The sequence below is a fragment of the Aquarana catesbeiana genome, linkage group LG05, assembly GCF_042186555.1.
Source record: "Aquarana catesbeiana isolate 2022-GZ linkage group LG05, ASM4218655v1, whole genome shotgun sequence".
In the NCBI taxonomy this organism is placed as follows: domain Eukaryota; kingdom Metazoa; phylum Chordata; class Amphibia; order Anura; family Ranidae; genus Aquarana; species Aquarana catesbeiana.
In genome coordinates, this window is record NC_133328.1 from 150,125,674 (window position 1) to 150,149,169 (window position 23,496).

A 23,496-nucleotide genomic window follows, 5' to 3' on the forward strand; every position below is an offset into this window, starting at 1 on the left:
AAGTATATATATAAAATAATATGCAAAGTGGTTGGAGGGAAGCTTCAGAATGGCAAAGATGTTTTTATTACAAATTATGTGAGCAGATTGCAGTTCCTCTTTAAAGAGGCAGTTGCACTATTGGTTTTGATGCACATATGCCTTCAATTATAAGCACCATTTTTGTCATAGTTTTTTAGAATTCTCTGTCCAGTTGTTCACTCCTGGGATGTGGACTGCAGAGATTGCAGGCCAGTAAGTTTCTGTCCATGAGATGATCTGGTTTGCTTCTTTCAAGGCAGCCAAACTCTTGGTGTCTATTTGATGGTTGATGTAGGCCACCCCCGTGGCATTGTCTGACGGCACCCTATTTGGGTGCCCCTTTAGAAAGGGGGTCCAGTGCTCCAAAGTGTTGATGGGGAGCTTGGCTCTCGAAGTGACTGTGTTCCTTGAACTGTTATGCATTGGAACATTCCTCCCCACCCTAAGAAACTTGCATCTGTTGTGATAACTTTCCACTGTTAGGGAATTCCTCGCTTGGCTGGATAGGAGCATGAGTAAATCAAGGGAAGGAGCCTGCTTTTTCCAGGTTAACAAGATGTTTAGGTGGAGAGTTCTTGAATGGTATTGGGCTAATGGTGCTGCCTAGAAGGAAGCTACCATTAGGTCTAGAACCCTCATAGAGAATCTCGGTGTAGTTGTTTCTTGGAGCTCACTTTTCGAGCACGTTCTTTTCATTTTGGGAAAAATATTTTTAAATGGGATGTATCCAGAACCAGACCCTAGTATTCCAGGGGAAATGAAGGCCAGAGAGCAGATTTGTTGAAAATGACCACCAAGACATAGGCCTGGAGGATCTGACTTGCCATGTGGACATTTTCTGATCGCTTCAAGGAATTTGAGTCTTTCAGAAGAAGGTGATCTAGAGCCTGTGACTTGGATGCCCTGAGTTCTAAGGAGGGCAAATAGAGGTGCCAAGATATATCTATATATATATAGATATATATATAGATATATATATATCTATATATATATATATATGTGGTATCTCACAAAAGTGAGTAAACCCCTCACATTTTTGTAAATATTTTATTATATCTTTTCCTTGTCAAAAGAAGTTTATTGAGTATACAATGTTATAAAGATACATAAAGTAAGTTTACAAGGATCTATAAAGTAAGCTCATTGTTTTACAGTAGGGTTTATATAGGTAAATATCATGAAATTTCAAATATTAAACATTGGGTTCACGTAAACCTAAATTAAAGATATATATAATTTCCTTAGTTACTTTTGTAGGTATTTAAATGATTTATACCTACTATACATATTGTTTACAAGTAGAGTGTATATAGGTCAAATAAATTCTGATAATGAGCTTTAATCGTAAGGTGGAGAAAAGGAAAGAGAAAGAAGAAAAAGGGTTGAAAGGCAGAGGTATGGTCCACAAGGTTGTCCCGCTCGTCAGTTTATTATTCTTTTTAGTTCTCTTTGAAGCCTTAGAATGGGTGTCTCTGTAAGTCATTTAATCTGTTACCATGGCAACAGGACAGAGTCATTGAAGTTTGACAGGAACTGTTGTTTTATCCAAGGATGCCAAAGTTTTTCAAATTTTGGAATTTGATTTTGATCGATGGCTACCATCTTAGCATGGGACATTGTATTATTCATTCTGTGAATTGTTTCTGCTAGTACCAATGTAGGAGATTTCCATGCCTTGGCCACTGTTTGTTTTGCAGCCGTTATTAGTTGGATCATTAGTTTGAATTGAGAGAGTGTTAACCATTCCGGTTTTAGATTAAGTAAAGTTATATATGGATCTGGTTGTATTATTTTTTTAAATATTTTAGATGCAATCACGAAGACTTCCTTCCAGAAGCTTTGGATTACTGGGCACGTCCACCATATGTGTAAATATGTGCCTATTTCTGGGCATCCTCGAAAACAAAGAGCTGAGGTATTAGATGAATATTTTGCCACTCTAGCGGGTACAAGGTACCAGCGAGTTAGGACTTTATAATTTGTCTCCAGTGCTAAGATGTTGGGTGAAGATGACTTAGATGTGAGCCATATGTTAGACCAGTCCGTGTCTTCTAAAGTTCGTCCCAGGTCCTCCTCCCACCTCTGAACGTAAGAGGGTCTATTAAGATTTGCTACTCCATATATTTGATTATAAAGTGATGAAATTGTACCTTTAGCAAATGGATCTTTTGTACAGATTGATTCAAAAATGGATAATTGGGATAATGGTGTATCCCCCTTTAGGAATGGTGTATAGAAATTTTTGATTTGGAGATATCTAAATATCTCAGAGTTTGGTAGATCATATTTTTCTCTAAGCGATGGGAATGAAAGGAATGATTTAGATGCTATGAAGTCATTTAGTGTCTGAATGCCTGATGTTGTCCAAGCTTTAAAAGAATTTGGGTAGATCCATGCCGGATAAAAGGCCGGATTTCTGATAAAAGAAAGGAGAGGATTGTGTGGAGATTGTAACTGATATTTGGTTTTTAGTTTATCCCAGAGAGATAAGAAGTGTTTAGTTATGGGATTATGAATTTTAAAGCGGTCTTTAGGATCAAGCCATAATAAATTTGATATTAATAGAGGGTCATTTTCTGAAGCCTCTATAAATACCCATAATGGGATTTCCTGTTTTGCATGGTATTTGGACAGACTGGCCAAATGTGCTGCTCTGTAGTAGTTAGTAAAATTAGGGTATCCCAGGCCTCCTTTATTTTTGGGAAGATGTAGTGTGTGTATAGGTATACGTGGTTTAGAAGAGCCCCATATAAACGAAGTTGCTCTTTTTTGTACTATTCTCAAAAAATAGGAAGGAATTGGAATAGGGAGGACTCTGAATAGATAAAGCAATTTGGGTAGAATAGTCATTTTGATTGCATTAATCTTCCCCATCCAGGATAAAGGAAGTTGCGACCATTGTTTTATTAGATTTGTGATCTGTCTTAATACAGGAGGATAATTGGTTGAGAATAAGTCAGAATGAGATGCTGTTAAATGAATTCCAAGATATGGGATTGATTTTTCTGCCCATGTGAATGGGAGTGCAGCCCTAGCCGGGATCAATTCCATGTTTGTGAGTGAAATATTAAGCACTAGGCATTTCTTAGGATTAATCATAAGGCCGGATAGGGCTGCAAATCCATCAAGAGCTGGTATTAAATTAGGACCAGAGACCTGTGGTGATGATAGAAAAAGTAATATATCGTCTGCAAATATACATAATTTGTGTGTAATACCTCCTACTTCAATGCCAGTTATAGTTTGGTTTGTTCTGATGTATTGGGCCATGGGTTCGAGTATAAGGGCAAATAATAAGGGAGATAATGTGCAACCCTGTCGGGTACCTCTTTCGATATTAAAGGCTTCAGATTTGTATCCAGCATATTTTATATAGGCTTTGGGTTTATTATATAATGCTTTGATCCATGTTAAAAAGTGGGGTCCAAAACCCCATTTTTGTAATGAATATTGCATATATTGCCAGGATACTGTGTCAAATGCCCTCTTAATATCGAGAGATAGAAAACATAAAGGGATTTTCCGTTTTTTAGCAATATGTGCCAATAACACTGCCCTGCGTATATTATCGCCTGCCTGTCTATTTGGCATGAAGCCTACTTGATCTCTATGTATTAATTTTCCTATAATGCTATTGAGGCGTTTTGCTATTATTTTTGCTAATAATTTAATATCGAGGTTTAACAGAGAGATAGGCCGATAATTCACACAGGAAGTATCATCAGAAAGGGGTTTTGGGATCATACAAACAATTGCCATTAGTGTTTCTTGCCGAAAAGAATGTCCATCTAGAAGTTTGTTAAAAGTTTCAGTGAGAATGGGAGAGAGTATTTCTGAGAATGTTTTATAGTATAAAGCCGAGTAGCCGTCTGGGCCTGGTCTTTTGTTAAGTTTTAGGTCTTTTATGGCGTTAGCAACTTCATCTATAGTTATAGGCTCATCCAAACTGCTTTTTTGATTCTGAGATAACTCAGGTAAGGTTATTTTTGAGAAGAAGGATTCAGCCTCTGTAGGATTAAATTCATTGTTTTTCTTGTATAAAGTTGCAAGATGTGAGTGAAATTTATGGACTATTTTAACTGGATTACAAGTGTAAACATTTTTTGATAATTTCAAACGTATTGGTTTGAAAAATTTGTTAGTTGAATTTAATGCCCGAGCCAAATATGTACCTGGTTTGTTTGTATTCATGTAGAAATTGTGTTTGGAGCGTTTGAGGGATTTATCAACTGACTCAGTGAGAAATAGATCGTATTCCAATCTAGATTTTTCCAGATGAGATTTTGTACTCTGAGATGGATTATCTTGAAATGATATGTAGGCTGCATTAAAATTGAGTTCTAGTTTTTTTGCTAGATTTTTGCATTCCCGTTTAAATAGTGCCATTTGTCTTTGTATTGTACCACGCCAGACAGGCTTATGAGCTTCCCACAGTGTTATTGGGGAGATGTCTGTTGTATTATTAATTGATATGTATTCCTTTAAAGCTTGTTTATTGGCCATCTGATGTAGTGGGTGTTTGAGCATTATGTCCGGTAAGTACCACGTTGGGTCATGCGCTTTTGGTATGGCTGAGGCTATAGTAGTGTATACCGCATTATGGTCAGACCACGGAATCGGAATTATATCTGATGCAATAATTTCTGGTATCATTCCTATTGTTAGAAAAATATGATCTATTCTGGTGAAGGTTTGATGAGGGTGCGAGAAATAAGTGAATTTCTTTTTCATTGGGTTACTTTCTCTCCATGAATCTACCAGATTGTATTTGGAAAGAAGTTGAGAAAAAGGTAATCTAGAGGTTATTTTGGATGGTGTAAAAGGTGATTTATCTAGAAATGGGAGGAGGACCTGGTTCGAATCCCCACACATTATCACTGTTCCTATTTTGTGTGTATTAATCACTTGTAATATATGTGAGAGGAATGGTGTAGGTTGTATGTTAGGAGCGTAGTAGGAAATCACCGTGATTGCTGTATCCATTATATAACCCATGAGTATCAGGTATCTACCTTCTGGGTCTTTAATTTCTGATGATAAGGTGAATGGTGTGGATCGGTGAAATGCAATTAGAGTTCCCCTTTGCTTGGTACAGGCAGAAGCCGTGTAAATTTGTTGATAAAAAGGAGAAATATATTTTGGAGTAGAATCTTTGGTGAAGTGTGTTTCTTGGAGGCATACTATGTGAGCCTTCTTGTTATGGAAAGTACGGAAGGCTTTGGTCCTTTTTTGAGGGACATTTATTCCCTGAACATTCAGGGAAAGTATATTCAGTGGTGCCATGGCAATAGATCAAATAGTTTTGACTTACTTTTTGTTATGCAGAGCTGACTGCGCAGATCAACCTGTGTGGACTGAAGAGATGAATAGATAGAAAAGAAACCAGTGAATTCTGGAGTAAAGAGTAAACAAAAAACATATGAGATTAGATGATACATTGTATAAATTATTTTTTGCAAGTAATCACAATTTACCCGTGAAAGAGAATAAATATCTCTCTCAGGGGAATAAGTGCCTTCGTCACACTCCCACATAATATGGTTGGGAGAATGAGGAGGGCTAATGGGGGTACACGGATCTTCCGCTTACAGGAGAGAAGTGCTATGTCAAAAGACATCAAAATGATGTTTCATTAATTGGAGTGCAGAATATAGTTTTTGTTGAAATTATTTATTCCAGGGTGGTTGTATATGGTTAGTCTTGCCCTAGGCTAAATAATTCAGTTAGAAAGGTACTGTTAATAACTTTGGTATTGATGAAGATAGTTTGAATTATTTTGGGATTTTAACCCTTTTAGAGTAAACAATTACATATTTTATTCATATGTAACTGTTTAGATATGTTAACTCATAAAATTGAGGTTGTCTTGCTTCAGATTAGAATAAACAAAAACATAATTCTAGGAACTAGTTAGGTAATAATATATTTGTTTTAAGAAAGGAAAGAAAAAGCTTCCATTACTTCTGGATTATTGAACATATTTGTCCTAAAAAGTAATAAATCTATTGTTATTACCTGATAATATATAACTGAACAAGAATTTCCTTATTTCACTTATATATTCTAAGGCTATATGAATCAGAAGTAATAAGAAATATAACTGGAATGTAACATGATCCCACACAGTGTGTGACTATCAGAATGCAGTTACATTCAGTTATAAATACAGGTTTTTTATAGAGAACCATCTCTTAGTATAATAAATGAAGAGATATCAGGAATTAGGATGTCAGTCCATTGAATCTTCTTGGTCCATGGATGATGTGGCATAACGGCCTCTTTTGTGAGAATGATGATTCCAATTTTGTTCTGAAATTATCTGGGTGCTGCCTGAAGGTGAAGATGATGCCATTCTTCTGCGTGTGGGAGTGTTGCTGCTTGTGGGTTCTGTCAGATTTAATTTTAAAAGGGTTTGTTGTAGTTCATCTGCTGATCTGCTTCTGTAAATTGTACCTTGGTAGTTAAATCTGACTGAAAAGGGGAAGCCCCATTGATACATAATGTTGTGGCGTTGCAGTTCCATTAGTTGGGGTTTCATGGATCGTCTTTCAGTAATAGTAAGTTGGGATAGGTCAGCAAAAATTTGATAATTGTGTCCTTGAAAATTAAGTTCCTTTTTTTCTCTTGCAGCAATTAGTATTTGTTCTTTCGTTCTGTAATAATGAAATTTTGTGATTATATCACGTGGGGGTCCATCTTTCTTTTTGGCTGTGAGGGCTCTGTGTACTCTGTCCAGTTCTAAACGTTCAATAGGGATATCTGGCTTTAGTTCTTGTAATAGAGCAGTAATAGTAGATTGCAGGTCTGTCACAGTTTCAAGTATTCCCCTTATGCGCAAGTTTGAACGTCTGGCTCTATTTTCGTAATCTTCGAGCTTAGTTTGAAGTATTAAATTCTCTTTTTTTAATTGTTCCAATTCTGTTATATTTTCTTGGGTTGTAATTTCAATTTCATCCATTTTTATTTCTAAGGCTGCGGTGCGGTTTCCCAGCTCTCTTATTTCTTTGGTTAGGCTTTTTGTTATTTGGTCTGAGGTTTGTTTTAAAGCCTTATGAAGCATCTTTTCAAATTGTAATAATATTACTGGGGATACTGAGGAGGCTTGTGGAGAAGTTTGTGAGAGGATTTGTTCTGTATCTGACTCAAATGGAGAGTCTTGCTGTGACATTTTCTGTCTGTGAGAGCGCCCTGATGCTGTATCTTGTGAGGTGACTGGAGCTGCTTCAGCTGCAGTGAGTGCCTGTGAGCTCTTTGTGAGGTGATTTTTATTTCTGCCACGGTTTCCTCCCAGTACCATATTTCCTGCCCAAACTTTCACAGTTTGTTCCCAGGGACAAAAAGGTTCAAATGGATACCTTTTGAGCCTGCAAGCTCCGCTTTGTCCTTCTCTTCTCTCCTCAGCGGTGTGGAGCTCTAACAATGCATGTCTGCTCCGCTAGGCTCCGCCTATTTATTATATCTTTTCATGTGACAACACTGAAGAAATGATACCTTCCTACAATGTAAAGTAGTGAGTGTACAGCTTGTATAACAGCTTGTATAAACGGTTTAAAAACTGAGGAAAAAAAAAGTTTGTTTTTTTTTTTTATACATTTTTTGGGGATATTTATTATAGCAAAAAGTAAAGAATATTGCGTTTTTTTGTCACTTTTTTTGTTTATAGTGCAAAAAATAAAAACCGCAGAGGTGATCACATACCACCAAAAGAAAGCTCTATTTGTGGGGAAAAAAGGACATCAATTTTGTTTGGGAGCCAGGTCGCACGACCACGCAATTGTCAGTTAAAGCGACGCAGTGCTGAATTGCAAAAAGTGCTCTGGTCTTTGGCCAGCCAAATGGTCCGGGGGTTAACCACTTGACCTCCGTAAGATTTACCGCCCTTCATGACCAGGCTATGCTTTGCGATACAGCACTGTGTTATTTTAACTGACAACGCTGTCGTGCAACACTGTACCTAAATAAAATTTATGTCCTTTTTTCCCCACAAACAGAGCTTTCTTTTGGTAGTATTTGATCACCTGTGCGTTTTTTTTTGTGTGTGCTATAAACAAAAAAAGGCCGACAATTTTGAAAAAGAATATACAATTTACTTTCTGCGATAAAACATATCCAATAAAAAAACAGAAAAACTGAAATTCAAATTTCTTCATAAATTTTGGTCTGCTACATATTTTTGGTAAAAAAAATCCCAATAAGCGTATGTTGATTGGTTTGTGCAAAAGTTATTTATTACTAGTAATATCGACGATCCGCGGCTTATAGCGGGACTGCGATATTGCAGCAGACATTCTGACACTTTGTGGGAACCAGTGACACTAATACAGTGATCAGTGCTAAAAATATGCACTGTCACTGTACTAATGACACTGGCTGGGAAGGGGTTAAACATCTAGGGTGATCAAAGAGTTAAAATGTGTGCACAGTGTGGTGCTTTTACTAGGGGAAGTAATCCATTTTATTCCCTGCTTTGCGGGGAAAGTAAATCCATTACTTACCTGCTAACAGGACAGATCTCTGCCTTGTTTACATAAGCAGAGCCCCTGTGTATATTATGGATGATCGGCGGGTGCAGGTGGTAATCTATTTTGTAAAATTACAGGAGCTGGGTTGCTGGCGGCGCACGCCCCCCCACCAGGTAGTACCAGATCACGTACTGGGCACTTAGAACCCCCAAACATTATACATATTTTTTTAAGCAGAGGCTCTGGAGAATAAAATGGTTGCTGTTGAAATTTCTGCAGTTTTATTAAACACAATTTTTCAAGGAAAAATACACTTTAATTAATTTTAGTGTACACAAACACAATAGAATACCCAATTTCTTTGTAAAATATAAAAGATGTTATATCGAGTAAATAGACACCTAAAATGTCACACTTTAAAACTGCAAACACCCGTGAAACGATGACAAAATATGATACCTAAAAATCTCCATAGGCGTTGGTTTAAAAGGCCTCACAGGTTACCAGTTTAAAGTGACATGGGAGATCTGGCACAAGAATTATTGCTCCTGCTCTTACGCTTGCGGTGATACCTCGGATGTGTGCAGGATTGACATGTGCGTTTGCCTTTGTGCTTGAGCCCAGGGGTTTGGGTACAATTTTTTTTTTTTTATACTTTACTTTTAACATTTCTTTTTTTTAAATTAACTTTATTGCTATCACAAGGGATGGACACCATCCGTTGTGATGGCATGGACCCTGACAGGCTTTATTTATGAAGGGATCTGGGGTCTTTTAGACCCCAGATCTCTCCTTTGGGTCTCCAAAGCATCTAATTAAGATCAGTTTGATCAGATGCTTTACAAGTTGGTAACGACCTGTAAACAAACATATCTAAACTGGAAGTGATGAAATACTTGTCACTTAGGGTTTCTGATGTAACAAGGGGGACTTCCTGTGACAGACTCTGGACACCCTGTTGAGTATTTCTGCCAAGTAGCTGCTTCCCAGGTCCTGGAACACGAGACCAAAGGATCTGTCTATAGTAACCCCAAGAACCAGGCAACACCAGTTTTGGAGTACATCAGAAATAGAACTATTAGAACAAGAATACAGGCTTATATACACTTGAGAAAGGCATTCCCTCCCTCCTGATCATATTACCCTAAACATAAATTAATAGTTGTGCGAGTGGCTACAGGCAAAGTTTTACGCATTCCTACCGCCCAAGTGCATATGGATTGGGGCTCGGGTTACAGAGACGTGGAAGTTGGAGTTATGAGAGAGATACCTGCAGATGTTCTACTTGGAAATGGTTTGGGACATCTTTCTTCATTTTTCCATATGGATTTATCCCCAGAAGCCTTCCCTGTGTCCACCCAGCAGCAAGCACAGCATCTACCGATTGGAACACCTGATGAGCCCATTCTGTATAGGGCTGGCCCTCTTTCCGTTGCAGGCTGTGAAATTTGGACCGATGAGTTTCGGGTTGATTGCGTATCTTGCCAGCAGCTGCTCCTTGACTTGCTCGTAGTGTTTTTTTTGTCTTTCCCAGGTATGGCTTCAAAAGCATCTGGTGCTCGACCAGACAGCTTGCTGATGAGAATAGTGACCTAGTCAGCTTCATCAATTTCTTGGAGATTGCACAGGGTCTCGAAAACATGAAGGTACCGGTCGATTTCCTCCACCCCATTATGGAAGGGTCGGAACACTGCATAGGGACGTTTCTTGCGGCTACCCCGTTCTGCAGCTGCAGTACCCCCGATCTCCTTCTGAACCTCAAGCATTTTCAGACGTATCATGTCTGCAATCATCTAGGTGATCAACTCTTGGGGGGGAGTGGTGCTGTAGATCGACAGCCGCCACTGGATCTCTTGCTGGAGCTCTGCCATCCCGGGCCCCTCCATAGCTGGCCCTCTGCTTCGGTCGCTGGTCTGATCACTCTCCATCAACTCAGCAATTAGGGTGGCCTTTGACTTGTTGCTGGCACTCTGTCCCCTTGATTCCCTTGAGTGTGCTCCGCTTAAGGCTAGGGTAGCAAAGATCCATCCGACAAGGTCCTGTTGGTGGTTTGGATGTTCCAGGCACAAGGAAGCATCCCACCCCTGCCAACCAAACGTGGCGGACTCCGGCCACCCTGTTGGGTATTTCCACCAAGAAGCTGCTTCCCAGGTCCTGGAACACGAGAGCAAAAGGAGGAGAGAGAAGCGCCAAGCCAATCCTTTAAACAGCTTAGGAATTTATTCAGTATATAAGTATAAAACAATACTAAAAACTTGTGTGAAAAATGTTGGAGCACTTGCAGAGTGCTAGAGCGGGTGGGAGCTTCCACGTGCAGAGTCAAAAGGAGCTCAGGAGGACCGCCGGGAAGTCTCTATTGAGGGATCCATGAGCGCCGTGTGTTAGCTGCAGCTGGAGCCTCGGTAAGCCTCATGGAGACATCGGCTGTGCGTCTCTGGGTGAGAGTGGTCCAGGGCTGTGAAACTGGGAAGCCGCCCACACGCTGTCTGGCCAAACAGAACGTGCTTCGAAGGCACGGCCTCACCTTCTTCATCAGCTGCTGGAACATAAGACCAATGGATCTGACTATAGTAATCCCAAGAACCAGGCAACACCAGTTTTGGAGTACACCAGAAATAGAACTGTTTATTAGAACAAGAATACAAGCTTATATACACTTGAGAAAGACATTCCCCCATCCTGATCATATTTCCCTAACAATACAACTGTAATCAGAAACATAAATTAACATGAGCAATTAACTAGTCATTTAACCAGCCTAGGTGACTCAGAGGTTTGACCTTTCAGGTCGGACTTGTTGTCTCCTAGTTCAGAAGACACAATCCACAGTATCATAAGTATAAACACAGACCACAAGGGTAGTGTGCTAGTAGACAATAGCTGTGTTACCATACTTGCAATCATCCCCACACATGTGGAAGGTGCTGTGGCAGTCGGGCATGTTATGTGGGTGTTTTCTTGGCTGGGGTGGGGTCCCTTGCCTCAGCTCCAGCGCAGACAACCATTTGGGGTCCCATCTTCCTCGTTGCCAGCCAAGCACAGTGTCTTAGCTAACCTGTGAGTATAGATTTCTTTCTCCCCATGAGGTTTTTTCCCCCCTTAAAGGGGTAGGATATATTAATTAATACTACATATCCATTTGTAGTTACAGTTTACTTCTGTACCCAACTCCTGGTGAATGGCAGATAGCCATGAAAAATGTCAAGTTTCCATGGGGCGCTCAGTCAAGCCTGGCTCACTACCTATTCACTGGCCCATATATATCTTTTATACATTCAAAAATCATTGGGTAGTATGTAACCACTCATATGTATGTGCATCTATCTTACAGCAGCTCTTTTGCATATGGTTTACCAATGCCTGCTAATAGGAAATACCTTGTATTATATTTTATTAATATTTACTATCTCTTGTGTGCTACCAAGTTGACATATATGTATCTATCATGTTTATGCCATGTGTATGTGCAGATATGAAAATACTTTTTTTTTAATCTGTTTCATATTATTGTTACAAATAAATAATGTTTACCAACCATTCTACCTCCACAAGTCAATTGCCTCATTTAAAGTCCCACATTCCCTTTTCTTTTTACTTAGGTAAGTTAATTAGCACAATAAACAATGGGTGTAAGACCACCATGAAATCAGAATTTTCTGTTTGTCATACATTCGGCCACTGACCTTTTGGAGAACACATTGTGTGTAGCTAAAAATCATGGTATCTACTTCTTTAATCATTTAGTATCAGGATCTCAGAACAGCTTCAGGTAGCTTAGCTTCTCTTCATTGAAAAAAAAATGAAGTACAATACATTCCAAAATATTTTACCATTTGCTCCCTAAATGGTAGGCAACCCAAGATTAGAGCATACTGTCTTTCTTCTCTCATATTCTGAAAGCTTGTAACTGACCATGCTTGTATATTTTAATGCCATATCAGACGCTCTTTGGCATGTACTGCATCAAAAATGCATCAATCGATCCTTGCATCTGGTACACACAGTTTAGTAGAGGTATGTCCAACTTGCGACCCTATGAATGTGGCCCAACACAAAATTGTACACTTATATAAAAATGTTGGTTTTTTGGAATTTTTTGTAAAAATGTGTTTACACTTAGCAAACACATGCGGCCGAAGAAAAATTTGACAATGTCTCTGGACTTTTAGAAAGCTTATCTTCTCAGAGAAAAATCGCGCACTCTTCACAATCATGCCTTATCCACATCATCAGTTTTCGGCAGCACCTATATAAGTGAGCAACCATTTTCAAGGATGAAGCACACGAAGGGCAAAATTAGAACCAAAATAACCGATGAGCACCTTGAGAACTCATTTAGACTTGCTACTACATCCATCAAACCAGATATTGGTGCGATAGTTTATCAAATATTGCACTAGTATTATATTGCCCTCTTTTACTTTTATATTAACCACTTCCCCCGGGTTGGTGTTATATGACGTTGGGGATTTGAAGTGGAGATATCTGCATGATACCTGCAGCTACAGGCATCATCCAGATATCTTTTTTTTTTTCAGCCAGCGATTCCCTGCAATGTAAAAGCCATCATAGTGACTGTTTAGCCGCTTGATTGCTTAGTCCTCGGCCATCTCTGACCCTCAGAGGCCGGAAGCGGTGTCATGACGTCAAAGACAAAGATGTGGGGACTTATAGACCCAAGATCTCTCCATAAAGAGGAACTGTCCTGCCCTAGTCCTATTACAATGGATGTTTAGATTTCTTGTAATAGGAATAAAAGTGGTCAAAAACAAAAAAAATGAAAGGGAAAGTGAAAAAATCAAATAAATAAACAAAAAAAATTGAAAGTGCCCCCATCCCGTAGGAGAGGAATGCCAGCTTGGCCTTGGGTGGCAAGCGGTTCAAAAATATTACAAAAAAACAAAGTTTTGTAAAAAGTAAAAAAAAAAAAAGTTTTATTACTCAGATACATTATCTGCATCAGTGATTGTTAACTTGTGATCTGCTCGACTTGTTATGCTCATCAGCTATCCATATTCTCAGTGTATTTTAGAGAATGCCCCTTCTTCCAATGTGGCCCAGGAAAGTCAAAAGGTTGGACACCCCTGGTTGAGTATATATGGTGTTCAGAAAGGTTATCTGTGACCAAATTTTGTATAGCTTTCTGTACTTGGACCCCTTTTTGGCAAAAATAACACACACACACACCGACACACAGACCCTTTTATTCCCTATCACTGATATACTGTATTACCCTGGGGATGACAGCGAACAATAATGAAGCATAGAAAAGTGGAATTTTGAAGTAGAAGGATTAGAATTTTTTTTTCTTTTTGGAAGGCCCATTGTAACTGTAAGAGCCACACATTTTACTTTACCAATGGCTGCAGGCATCCAGGTATATAATAGGATCTGTATTATCAAAAAGCATACAAAAAAAAACATGGTGCAATGGTCTCTTGCACAGGATCAAATGTAGCTAATGTTACATTTATAACAAGGCTTTCAAAAATAAATATTTTCTTTTCCTTCATCATATACAGCATTACCTGACCTGTGATTCACTGACATTTTACACATTATTCATGTTTGTACAGCAAGAGTGACACAATGAAGAATCAGTCGTGTCATGCTTTTGAATCATTCCCCTTTAAATAGACTGATATTACTTGCAGGGTCCTGCAATAAAAAAAAAAATATAAAAGAATATCTTTATTACTTTTACGATAAATCCCTAACCTCCCTGTTCCCCTCTCTAAATACATACTTTAAATCCAGCTGTCATCTGGCTGGTCTGGTGACATCACAGGACAAGTCCTTCCTTTTCTAAAGCAGGAAAGGAGCATTCCTTACTGCAGCACTGAACAGAGCTCATGTAATGACTGTGAGCCCAGGGGGTGTGTCCATGACAGCCTTGGCTCACAAAGGGTTGAATCACACTAGCTGTCATTTAACATTAAATCATAAGGGTTATAAGCGCTGTAGCGTGAGATGTGTTAAGGCATTCTGGATCAATGTATTATGTGCTATTTAATGAACGTCCAAGTCCTCCATATGCATTGTATGGACTCATCTTGTATAATGTATAAATACAATGGTGCTCAAATACATTACATTGTGTATACTTAGCACATGGACCAGGCAGGGCAAAAAAAATAGTGTCCTTGCAGCTATGGACATTTTAAAGTGGTTCCAAAGCCTTAAGGCTTTAAATCTTCCGTATCCAAGATCCCCACCCCCAGCATCCTCTGATCCATACCTGAGCCTGATCTTAATTCAGTGCTGTGCACAAGAGCAGCAGCTCTCTCCTCTATCTCTCTCCTCACAGGGGATTAATACCAACGGGAGCCATTGGCTCCTGCTGCTGTCAATAAAATCCTCAGTGGTTGTGGAGGAAGTGGGGGCGGGTGCAGGCAGCAGGGCTCAGGAGCAAGCTTGCACAAGCTGCTTGCTGGGGGGAGAGGGTGCCCTTATAAGGCAGGAGGAGCCAGGAATGTCGGCAGGGGACACCAGAAGAGGAGGATCGGGCTGCTCTGTGCAAAAGCATTGCATAAAGATGTTATACTTACTTTCTCTATTATTTAAAAAAAAAGAAAGGTTTTGAATCACTTTAAGTCTGCTTATCCAATGTGGATAAAGTGTGCTTAGACACATATTAAATGAAGAAGACATTACCTTCACGTTGTGCTGGAAATGACAGTATTAGAGGAGAGTAAAAGATTTATAAATTACTCTATGTGACTTTCACCTGTCCCTGTAGTGACATTCAGCACAGCAGTCTACGTCTTTGACCAGGACACAATAGGGGGAGAATAGAAACTAGCAAGCTCTGCAATACTCATAGGCTGCTGCTGCTGTCTTATACTGACCCCTATCAGAAAAAAACAATATTAAAAGAAAAAATGTGAAACAGTGCAAATGATACACACCACATAAATCCAGTGTATTTTGTCTTTACAGGTATTACATAGGCATTTAGGTGAACACTACAAATGAGATAAAAAAAAAAATCAAACCTATTTAATTAAACTAAAGAAAATTTTGGATAAAAATTGCCCAGAAAATAATCTACACAACAGTTTGTGGTGTTATAGTATGACAGCAGATCAGTTTGTACTGGCAAAAATTATATGTATGTATGAAAATATTTTAGAAGGGCTCTAAAGTTCAATACTTTTAGGTGTGAAACAATTTAGCTTTTAAATGAATATTTTTGATTGTAATAATGTTCTGTATTGGTTGGTGAAGAATTATTTTTTGTTTCCCAAAAAAGCGTTTCACTTGGCTTTGGTGGGCTTGGCATTACCCAAGAATTTTCTTCAGAGGAAAACTTCTGATAAGAGTCACTGTCCTCACAGTCTCTTCCACCTACTGGACTTGGCCTCTCGTTTGTCCACTGTGTACGGCCAGTCTTTTCCTGCAGTGTATTGATCACTACACGCGGCAGAGGTGCAGATGCACCATCACAAATCTTGTGTTCGTTAGGTGCTTTTTCATATGTAACACCAGCAGCTGATATGCGCAGTCTACCGCATGTCTTTTCCAAGTCCTCTTCGCACTGTACAGGGCCACGAGAAGCTGCCAAAGGAAAGTATTTACAATTACTATCAACATAAAGAGATATGCAATAGCATATTTTCTCTTTCCAGAAAGTCAAAGCTGTCACCTACAGAATCTCACAAAAGTGAGTACACTCATCACATTTTTGTAAATAGTTTATTAATCTTTTCATGTTACAACACTGAAGAAATGACACTTTGCTACAATGTAAAGTAGTGAGTGTACAGCTTGTATAACAGTGTAAATTTGCTGTCCCCTCAAAATAGCTCAACACACAGCCATTAATGTCTAAACCGCTGGCAACAAATGTGAGTACACCCCAAGTGAAAATGTCCAAATTGGGCCCAATTATCAATGCCCATAAGGGTTAAGGCAGGGCTGGAAAATAGTGGTGGCCACACAAAATATCGACACTTTGGGCCCAATTTGGATATTTTCACTTAGGGGTGTACTCACTTTTGTTGCCAGTGGTTTAGACATTAACGGCTTGTGTGTTGAGTTATTTTGAGGGGACAGCAAATTTACACTGTTATACAAGCTGTACACTCATTGTACACTCAGCTGTACTTTACATTGTAGCAAAGTGTCATTTCTTCAGTGTTGTCACATGAAAAGATATAATAAAATATTTACAAAAATGTGAGGGGTGTACTCACTTTTGTGAGATACTGTACATGGGTACTCACTTTTGTGAGATACTGTACATGGCCAAAATTACCTGGATTAAAATATGGTGTTGTATGTGAAGTTGTTGGGAAGGAATTTTGTTATTCTGTCCTTTCCGAAAAAAAAGTTTGAAAAAGCCATGAGTGCCTCTGTTCCTTTTCTGGAGTCAAAATTCTCAGAACTTAGTTCACAGATTTAATTATGGTATTTTTTTTTTTAGTTACCCATTCCAGGAATGAACTATCATTTCACAGAAATGGTGTCACCACTGTTTTTGTGAGAGGTCTGAAGAAGTATTAGCGCATCTATTTTTTAAATGTTATATATATCCGCCTTTATACCGAAACCCAGGTTTTAGCATGAAGGTGCTCCATAACTAATTTGAGCCATCTTTTACATATTATAGTGTTAGTTCTTACCCATGTGCATATAAATAATACAAACAAGAGCCAGTATAACCCAGTCACTGCAATGAGTCATTCACTTCCATTTATTCATGTAAATTACATTACATAGCCTGAACACGTTTAGAGCTACAAATCTGAAAATGACGAGGTGGGTGTCGGACTGGACGTGCAGCCATTTCAAGCTCTCTGAGCTACAGATTGTATGGGCTTTATTGGTGCATCTTCCGGTACTAAAGACCAGACAGTGCCGTATGAGATACCTTCAATCCAGCCGACATAGGGGTAATTTACCCTATACACGCTGAGAGCAGATAACAATAGTTTACAATCATCAACACTTACAGCGTCATAAGCTGGTGGGTAGCACGCCCTTTGTGTCATGTCCTGGGTTGTGGACGCCATTGGTCCTTTAGTAATAGCAGTGGCTTTTAGTTCTGGACCCTACCGGTAAACCACTACGTCCCCTCTACTTTTTAAACTGGATGCTATTTGATGCTGATTAAGGAAGAACACGACAATATACCTCACCATCAGCCCCTGAAGAAATGGTCTCAACACTCATAAAACCTCGAAACGCGTCGGCCTTCACTGTACAGCCTTGCTGAAACAGTTTTTGTGGGGTTAAGTGTATCTTTGAAATATTGTCATGTATAATTGTTGTAATATCATCATCTAAATTTTGGCATCCATTTTTTCTTTTCTTCTCTTTTTGACTATTTGCTATGTCTTTTAAAACTTTTTGATAATAAAAATTATTGTTTATAATACTTTTGAGACATTGTTTTGAGACTCCTGCCCTTCAAAGTCCCAATAAGAGGAAAAATCTCCCATTGTGTATCTATTTAGGGATGTGGGCAAGTTGTCTCCTTCCACTAAGTCCCTGTCACTATTGTACGTTCACAAATCTGAAAAGAGGTCAGGAGCGTGATCTGTTGGCTCCTGATTTTTTTTATAGGATTTTTGTAGCCATTAAAAAATATTTTCTCTGTGTTCATTGAAGAACACAGCTGGTTCTTGAAATTATGACAAATGGATTATGTTGCTATCTGCAGAAGGATGCTAGGTATAAACATAAGAAAACCCAGGGGCAGCCCCAATTGGTGGCCAAACCCACAATCTGCACCAACCAACTCAATTAGTAGCAAGCAGTACAAAGGATGATGGCAAAGGTATCATAAACACCTATATGAGGATGTGTCTTTCAATTAACACAGAGTAAAAGGACTTTACGGTGAATACAAAAATCTGTAACGAAGGATGACAAATTCAAATTAAGGTCCAGCTGAGTCAAAGGTGGTTTTGTCAGGAGAACACACTGCATGTAAGTGCAATCTAGGGAGTAAGTGGACAGAAGGTGTTGGAAAAAGACAGCCAAGGTAAAAACCTGACCCCCAACAGTACTTAAAGTCAATCAAGGAGTCGTAGCAAGGAGGCTACGACCAACCGCACTAACTCTATCTGAAATTTGTGCACTTTCACATACTTTCTGGACCTTCAGGCGAACACCTATTTCATTGGGGCTGTGAACATATTAGAATAAATATTTTGGATCAGAGAACCAGGACTATTGTTCCCTGAGCAGAGTGGAAATTCACAGAATAAAAGTAAAGAACCAATCTGCGAATATATTATGTAAATGGCTGAGGTACTTTGGTCACACAAAATCCACCTATGGACTGAAAAAAAGCCACCTGTTTTTTTTTCCCCCACTTGCTTTTACCTTCTGTGAGGTTCCTAATAATCCCTTCCAGAAAAACACCACATGGTTGCCCACAAAGGGCATCTTAGTCAAGGCCTTCTTGGATGACTGATCCACTGCACTTGAGCCATAACAGGCATCTAAGGACAACCACTGAGACAAACCAAATTACCCAAATCCAGAGCCACGTGAGAAAACATATTTGAGACCATGAATCAGTTGGTCATCAACACCACATATGAAGCAGAAACATGTCTTGAAGCCAGGCCTTGGTGTAAAAGTTAAGCCCAATCAGTCAGCGTTTGCTTAACCAAAGCAGAAGAAAGCACCAATCTGACCAGGGTTCCAGTGACTGTGTAACACTCTCAGCTTTCCTATCTGACAGATCCCTAAAGGAAGGGGATTCCTCAATATGAAGGATTATGGCTTTTTTAATTAAATACTGTTCAAAAGGATAGCTTACAGCACAATGCCTAGGCAAGGTAAATGGTTGAGAAAGATGAGACCAATCATTGTAGATCAAGTCATCAGGAAATAAATCATAAGGAAAGACCTTGGAGGATTGATTGTTTTGTGCTTGTGGGTACCAAACAGAACAGCCTTAAAAAAATCCTTAAAAGAGGAAGGGGTCTCCTCAATTTGAAGCGTTTCTCTCAGGGCTTTGATAAGAGCAGATACCATCTACTTTTATGTGTCAACTTTGTCACTTCATTACATGAAGGATGCAGCTCTGCATCTACCACCACAGAGGGACAGGAGACAATGGCAAGGGGGGGGAGGGGTTTCTTGTAATAAAAGTCCTCTCAATGTAGGAAACAAAGCTATCCATGGCAGACTGAAAGAAGTCAAAAAAGTCAAAGCAGACCCTGAGGCACCCAAAGCCTAATGTGAAGGGTTGAATGTGTAAGACGTGTATAGGAGACTATTTACAGGCAGTGTCGAGTGAATCACTGTGGAAGGCAGCATCAAAAAGCCCCCCCCCCACACGATTAAAAAAAAAGGCCATGTCCCTAGGACCCTCGGTAACCCAGCGACTGGCCTTCCATGTGTTTGGTTTTGAGTATAAGCTCTTGTAATCAAATTACAATCAAATTCCTTATCCACTGTGCAATGGTGGATTTGGAAGCAGGTTGTCCCTTAAGAGGTCCTGCAGAAAGAATAAACAGGGAATCTGTTTGTCTAATAGAAGCAGTAGCTTTTAAATACCCTCTAGTGGCTCCGAGTACATCAAGGCAACAATGTCCTCATTGAGATGAAATGCTGAAACCATCTTTGTAAGAAAAAGATGGGCCTTGGCATCATTCAACCCTATCATTGTAAAGCATAAGGAAAGACTCTCTCATGGAAAGGGCTGCCAATTCGGAAACATTTCTGACACTACAGCAACCAAAAAGGCTACTTTGCTGGCAAGAAATTTCAAGGGAATATCCCTGGTGGGTCCAAAGGGCTGACCCTGCAAGGCAGAGACAACCAAATCAAGGTCTCAAGGAAGCACTGGGTGCTGCAAGGAATGCCTGACACAAGCAGGTAGATTTTGGTCAAGACCTGTTTGTGGAAGGCACAAAACATAAGGCACAGAGCAATCTCTAGAACTGAATTGACTACTCTCACACCAGGCAAAGTAAGATTTCCAGGTACAATAATAAAATGTTCCTGGAAGTAGCTTTCCTTTCCTTAAGCAAGGTAGGGATCACAGACTCAAACACCTCTATTCATTAAACCCAGGTTTCAACAGCCATGCTGGTAAAGCCAGAAACTATGGAGCAGAGTGAAATACAGGAGCTAGGGACAGCAGATTTGGCCTGCTAGGAAGAGATCAGGGGTGGTCTGCAAGAAGCATGGCGTATGTCTGTGTACCAGGATCTTCAGGGCCGATTTAGTGAAGGAAGAATCGCAGTCTTCCTCTCTTGCTCAATTTTGTGGAGTAGACGAGGTAGAATGCTCAGTGGAGGGAAGGCATAAGTTAGCCGGAACTGAGACTAGGGAATAATAACTAAGGCATCCAAGGACGTCCATGCAAAATTTAAAATCCCTGCATCTATAGACACCAGGGCTCTAACACCAATCTCTCTATCCCTGTAAAGAATAAATCAGTATACATACCTTTTTGGAAACCGATCTGACCAGCTCCGACCGGATCCCGCACTGAGCTGTCAGACGCCGCTTCACTGTAGAGGCGGATGCAGAGGAGACGGATGACAACGGACGCCCCATAGTAACTCTATGGGCGACATCACTTCCCATTCATTTCACAGCCGTTATCAGACATGTCCTCTGCAGAGCTTCCGCCACTGGAGATTGGGTCAGAGCGGGTCAGATCGGCTTCCAAAAAGGTATGTATACTCATTCATTCTTTACAGGGATAGAGAGGTTAGTGTGAGATTCCTGGTGTCGATAGATGCAGGGATTTTAGTTTTTGTATGGACTTTCGCCTTAAAGTGATTGTAAAGCTTTGTTTATTTAAAAAAAAAAAAAAATATCATACTTACCTCCACTGTGCAGCTTGTTTTGCATAGAGTGGCCCCGAACACCGTCTTCTGGGGTCCCTCGGCAATTCTCTTGGCTCCTCCCCACATCAGATAACCCCCTGCGTCCAAGCGCTCTCCCTGGGGAGTTACCATGTGGGCGCGCTCCCGAGTCCATCATTCGGCTTCCATGGCCGCTGAATGTATGACTCGCCCCCGCGTCATTGGATTTGATTGACAGCAGCGGGAGCCAATGGCTGCGCTGCTATCAATCTATCCAATCAAAAGCTGAGAATCCCGGGCAGAGGAAGAGCGTGTCCCCGCCGCATGAAGTTCCAGGGCTCAGGTAAGTAAAACGGGGAAGCTGGGGGGGCCGGTCACTGCCAGGTGTTTTAGGATGCATTAAGGTGAAAAAATCCCTTTACAGATGGTGTCATCTTTTACACCTGTATCAGCCTATCACACTTATGCGCAGGAGACATTCTGTCATTATTACCTGTAAAGCACCCTGTAGCTGACACAGCACATGCTTTTTTGTGGCTGCTACAGTGGTATTTATATATCATATATTAAGCATTTATTCCTCAAACTTGTAACGGTGTGCATAAAGAATTTGGCTAAGTAATAGGAGGAGGTATCAAATACAAATCATTTGGAGACTTTCCTAAAACAATCTTTAATATTAAATATTTAAACGCAATCATTATACTTAAAGCAGATACCACAAGCTGCTTGTTATTATATTTATTAGTAAATTATGTTTCCCTCTCTCATTTAGTTTTTCTATGATACTGGGGCCTGATGTCTCATATATTGATAGCAGAGCTCCACCAACCAACACCCCTATCCAGTGAGAGGCCAATGCTTACTGAAATCGGTATAGGAAACACTGGATGCCTTCTGCTGCCATTGCTCTTTGGTGGGCTTCTAATTCATCCCTGCACCTTTAAAGAATATGTAAACCCAACTATTTATATTCCCAATATGTGACTGCTATACCATGTACTTGTACGAAAAAGTATTCTGTTCTTTTTGTATTGTTTCCTTTGTATCAAATACCTGGTGTTCCTGTCAGTCCCTCTGCTTTTCTAATAAAAACTGACCACACTACGCAAGAGAGCACAGCATTGTCAGGTTTCTGGCTGTGCTGGAACTCAGCCTGCTCTCCTCCAAAGAGAAGACTTCTGTGGACATGCCCCTTGGTACAGCCATTCACTGGGAAGGCCAGTGTACTGCTGTTTCTCCTTCCTGAGCTCCTTATGCAGCTGAGAACAGAGGGTATGTGATCATTTATAAAAAAGGGGGGAAAGGGTACTGACAGGTTTTTTTTTTTTTTTTTTTTTTTTATATGTATACATAAACATTTTGCTTTTCATTTATATTTTAAACTGAATGGGTTGTTTTACAAGGTTATGGTTTACATGTAGGAGGAATGGGCTGCTTCCAGTCATATTCCAGTCAACCTTTCCTTTTTCCATTGCTATATCTACTCTAATATGGAGATTCTCAAATATTACTGATAGGACCGCACTTTATAGAGAGGCCTTGATGAGGCAGTGCAGCTTTCCACATATATTTAGAAATGTGTGCAACTAAATTCTCTGTTTTTAATGCAAATTGTTAGTGCCATTTTTTTTTTTCGCAACCTAGCTTGTAAGCGCGTTGCGAAAATCTTCGTTTGTGCTGTGCAAGGCTCTTCCAGGTGTGCTTTACTCCAAATGCGATTTATAAAATTGGGGTGGTTGCCATTTTTATGTAGTATGCTTGCTGGAATTGGCGTGAGGACACACTGGATGCATTCAGCTGCCATTGTGCTTTTTGCAGGGCTTCTAAGGTGTCTCTGCTGCTTTACGGAGGAATGGGCTGCTGCCAAGCATTCCTGCCTTTAATTTATTTATTACTATATACACTATATTGCCAAAAGTATGGGGACGCCTGCCTTTACAGGCACATGAACTTTAATGGCATCCCAGTCTTAGTCCGTAGGGTTCAATATTGAGTTGGCCCACCTTTTGCAGCTATAACAGCTCCAACTCTTCTGAGAAGGCTGTCTACAAGGTTTAGGAGTGTGTTTATGGGAATGTTTGACCATTCTTCCAGAAGGGCATTTGTGAGGTCGGGCTCACATTCTCCACTCTTATTCATCCCAAAGGTGTTCTATCGGGTTGAGGTCAGGACTCTGTGCAGGCCAGTCAAGTTCCTCCACCCAAACCTCGCTCATCCATGTCTATATGGAC

At 39.9% G+C, this 23,496-nt stretch overlaps 1 protein-coding gene across 1 annotated transcript in view; it reads right to left on the reverse strand.

Moving 5' to 3' along the window:
* Positions 1-13,670: 13,670 nt before the first annotated feature.
* The window catches only part of AZI2 (5-azacytidine induced 2), an 88,625-nt gene continuing 78,799 nt past the window's right edge, over positions 13,671-23,496 (reverse strand). Inside the window, exon 8 of the mRNA XM_073630279.1 lies at positions 13,671-16,040. Coding sequence (XP_073486380.1) covers positions 15,655-16,040 — 386 coding nt within the window. The 3' untranslated portion in view covers positions 13,671-15,654. The remainder of the gene's footprint in view (positions 16,041-23,496) is intronic.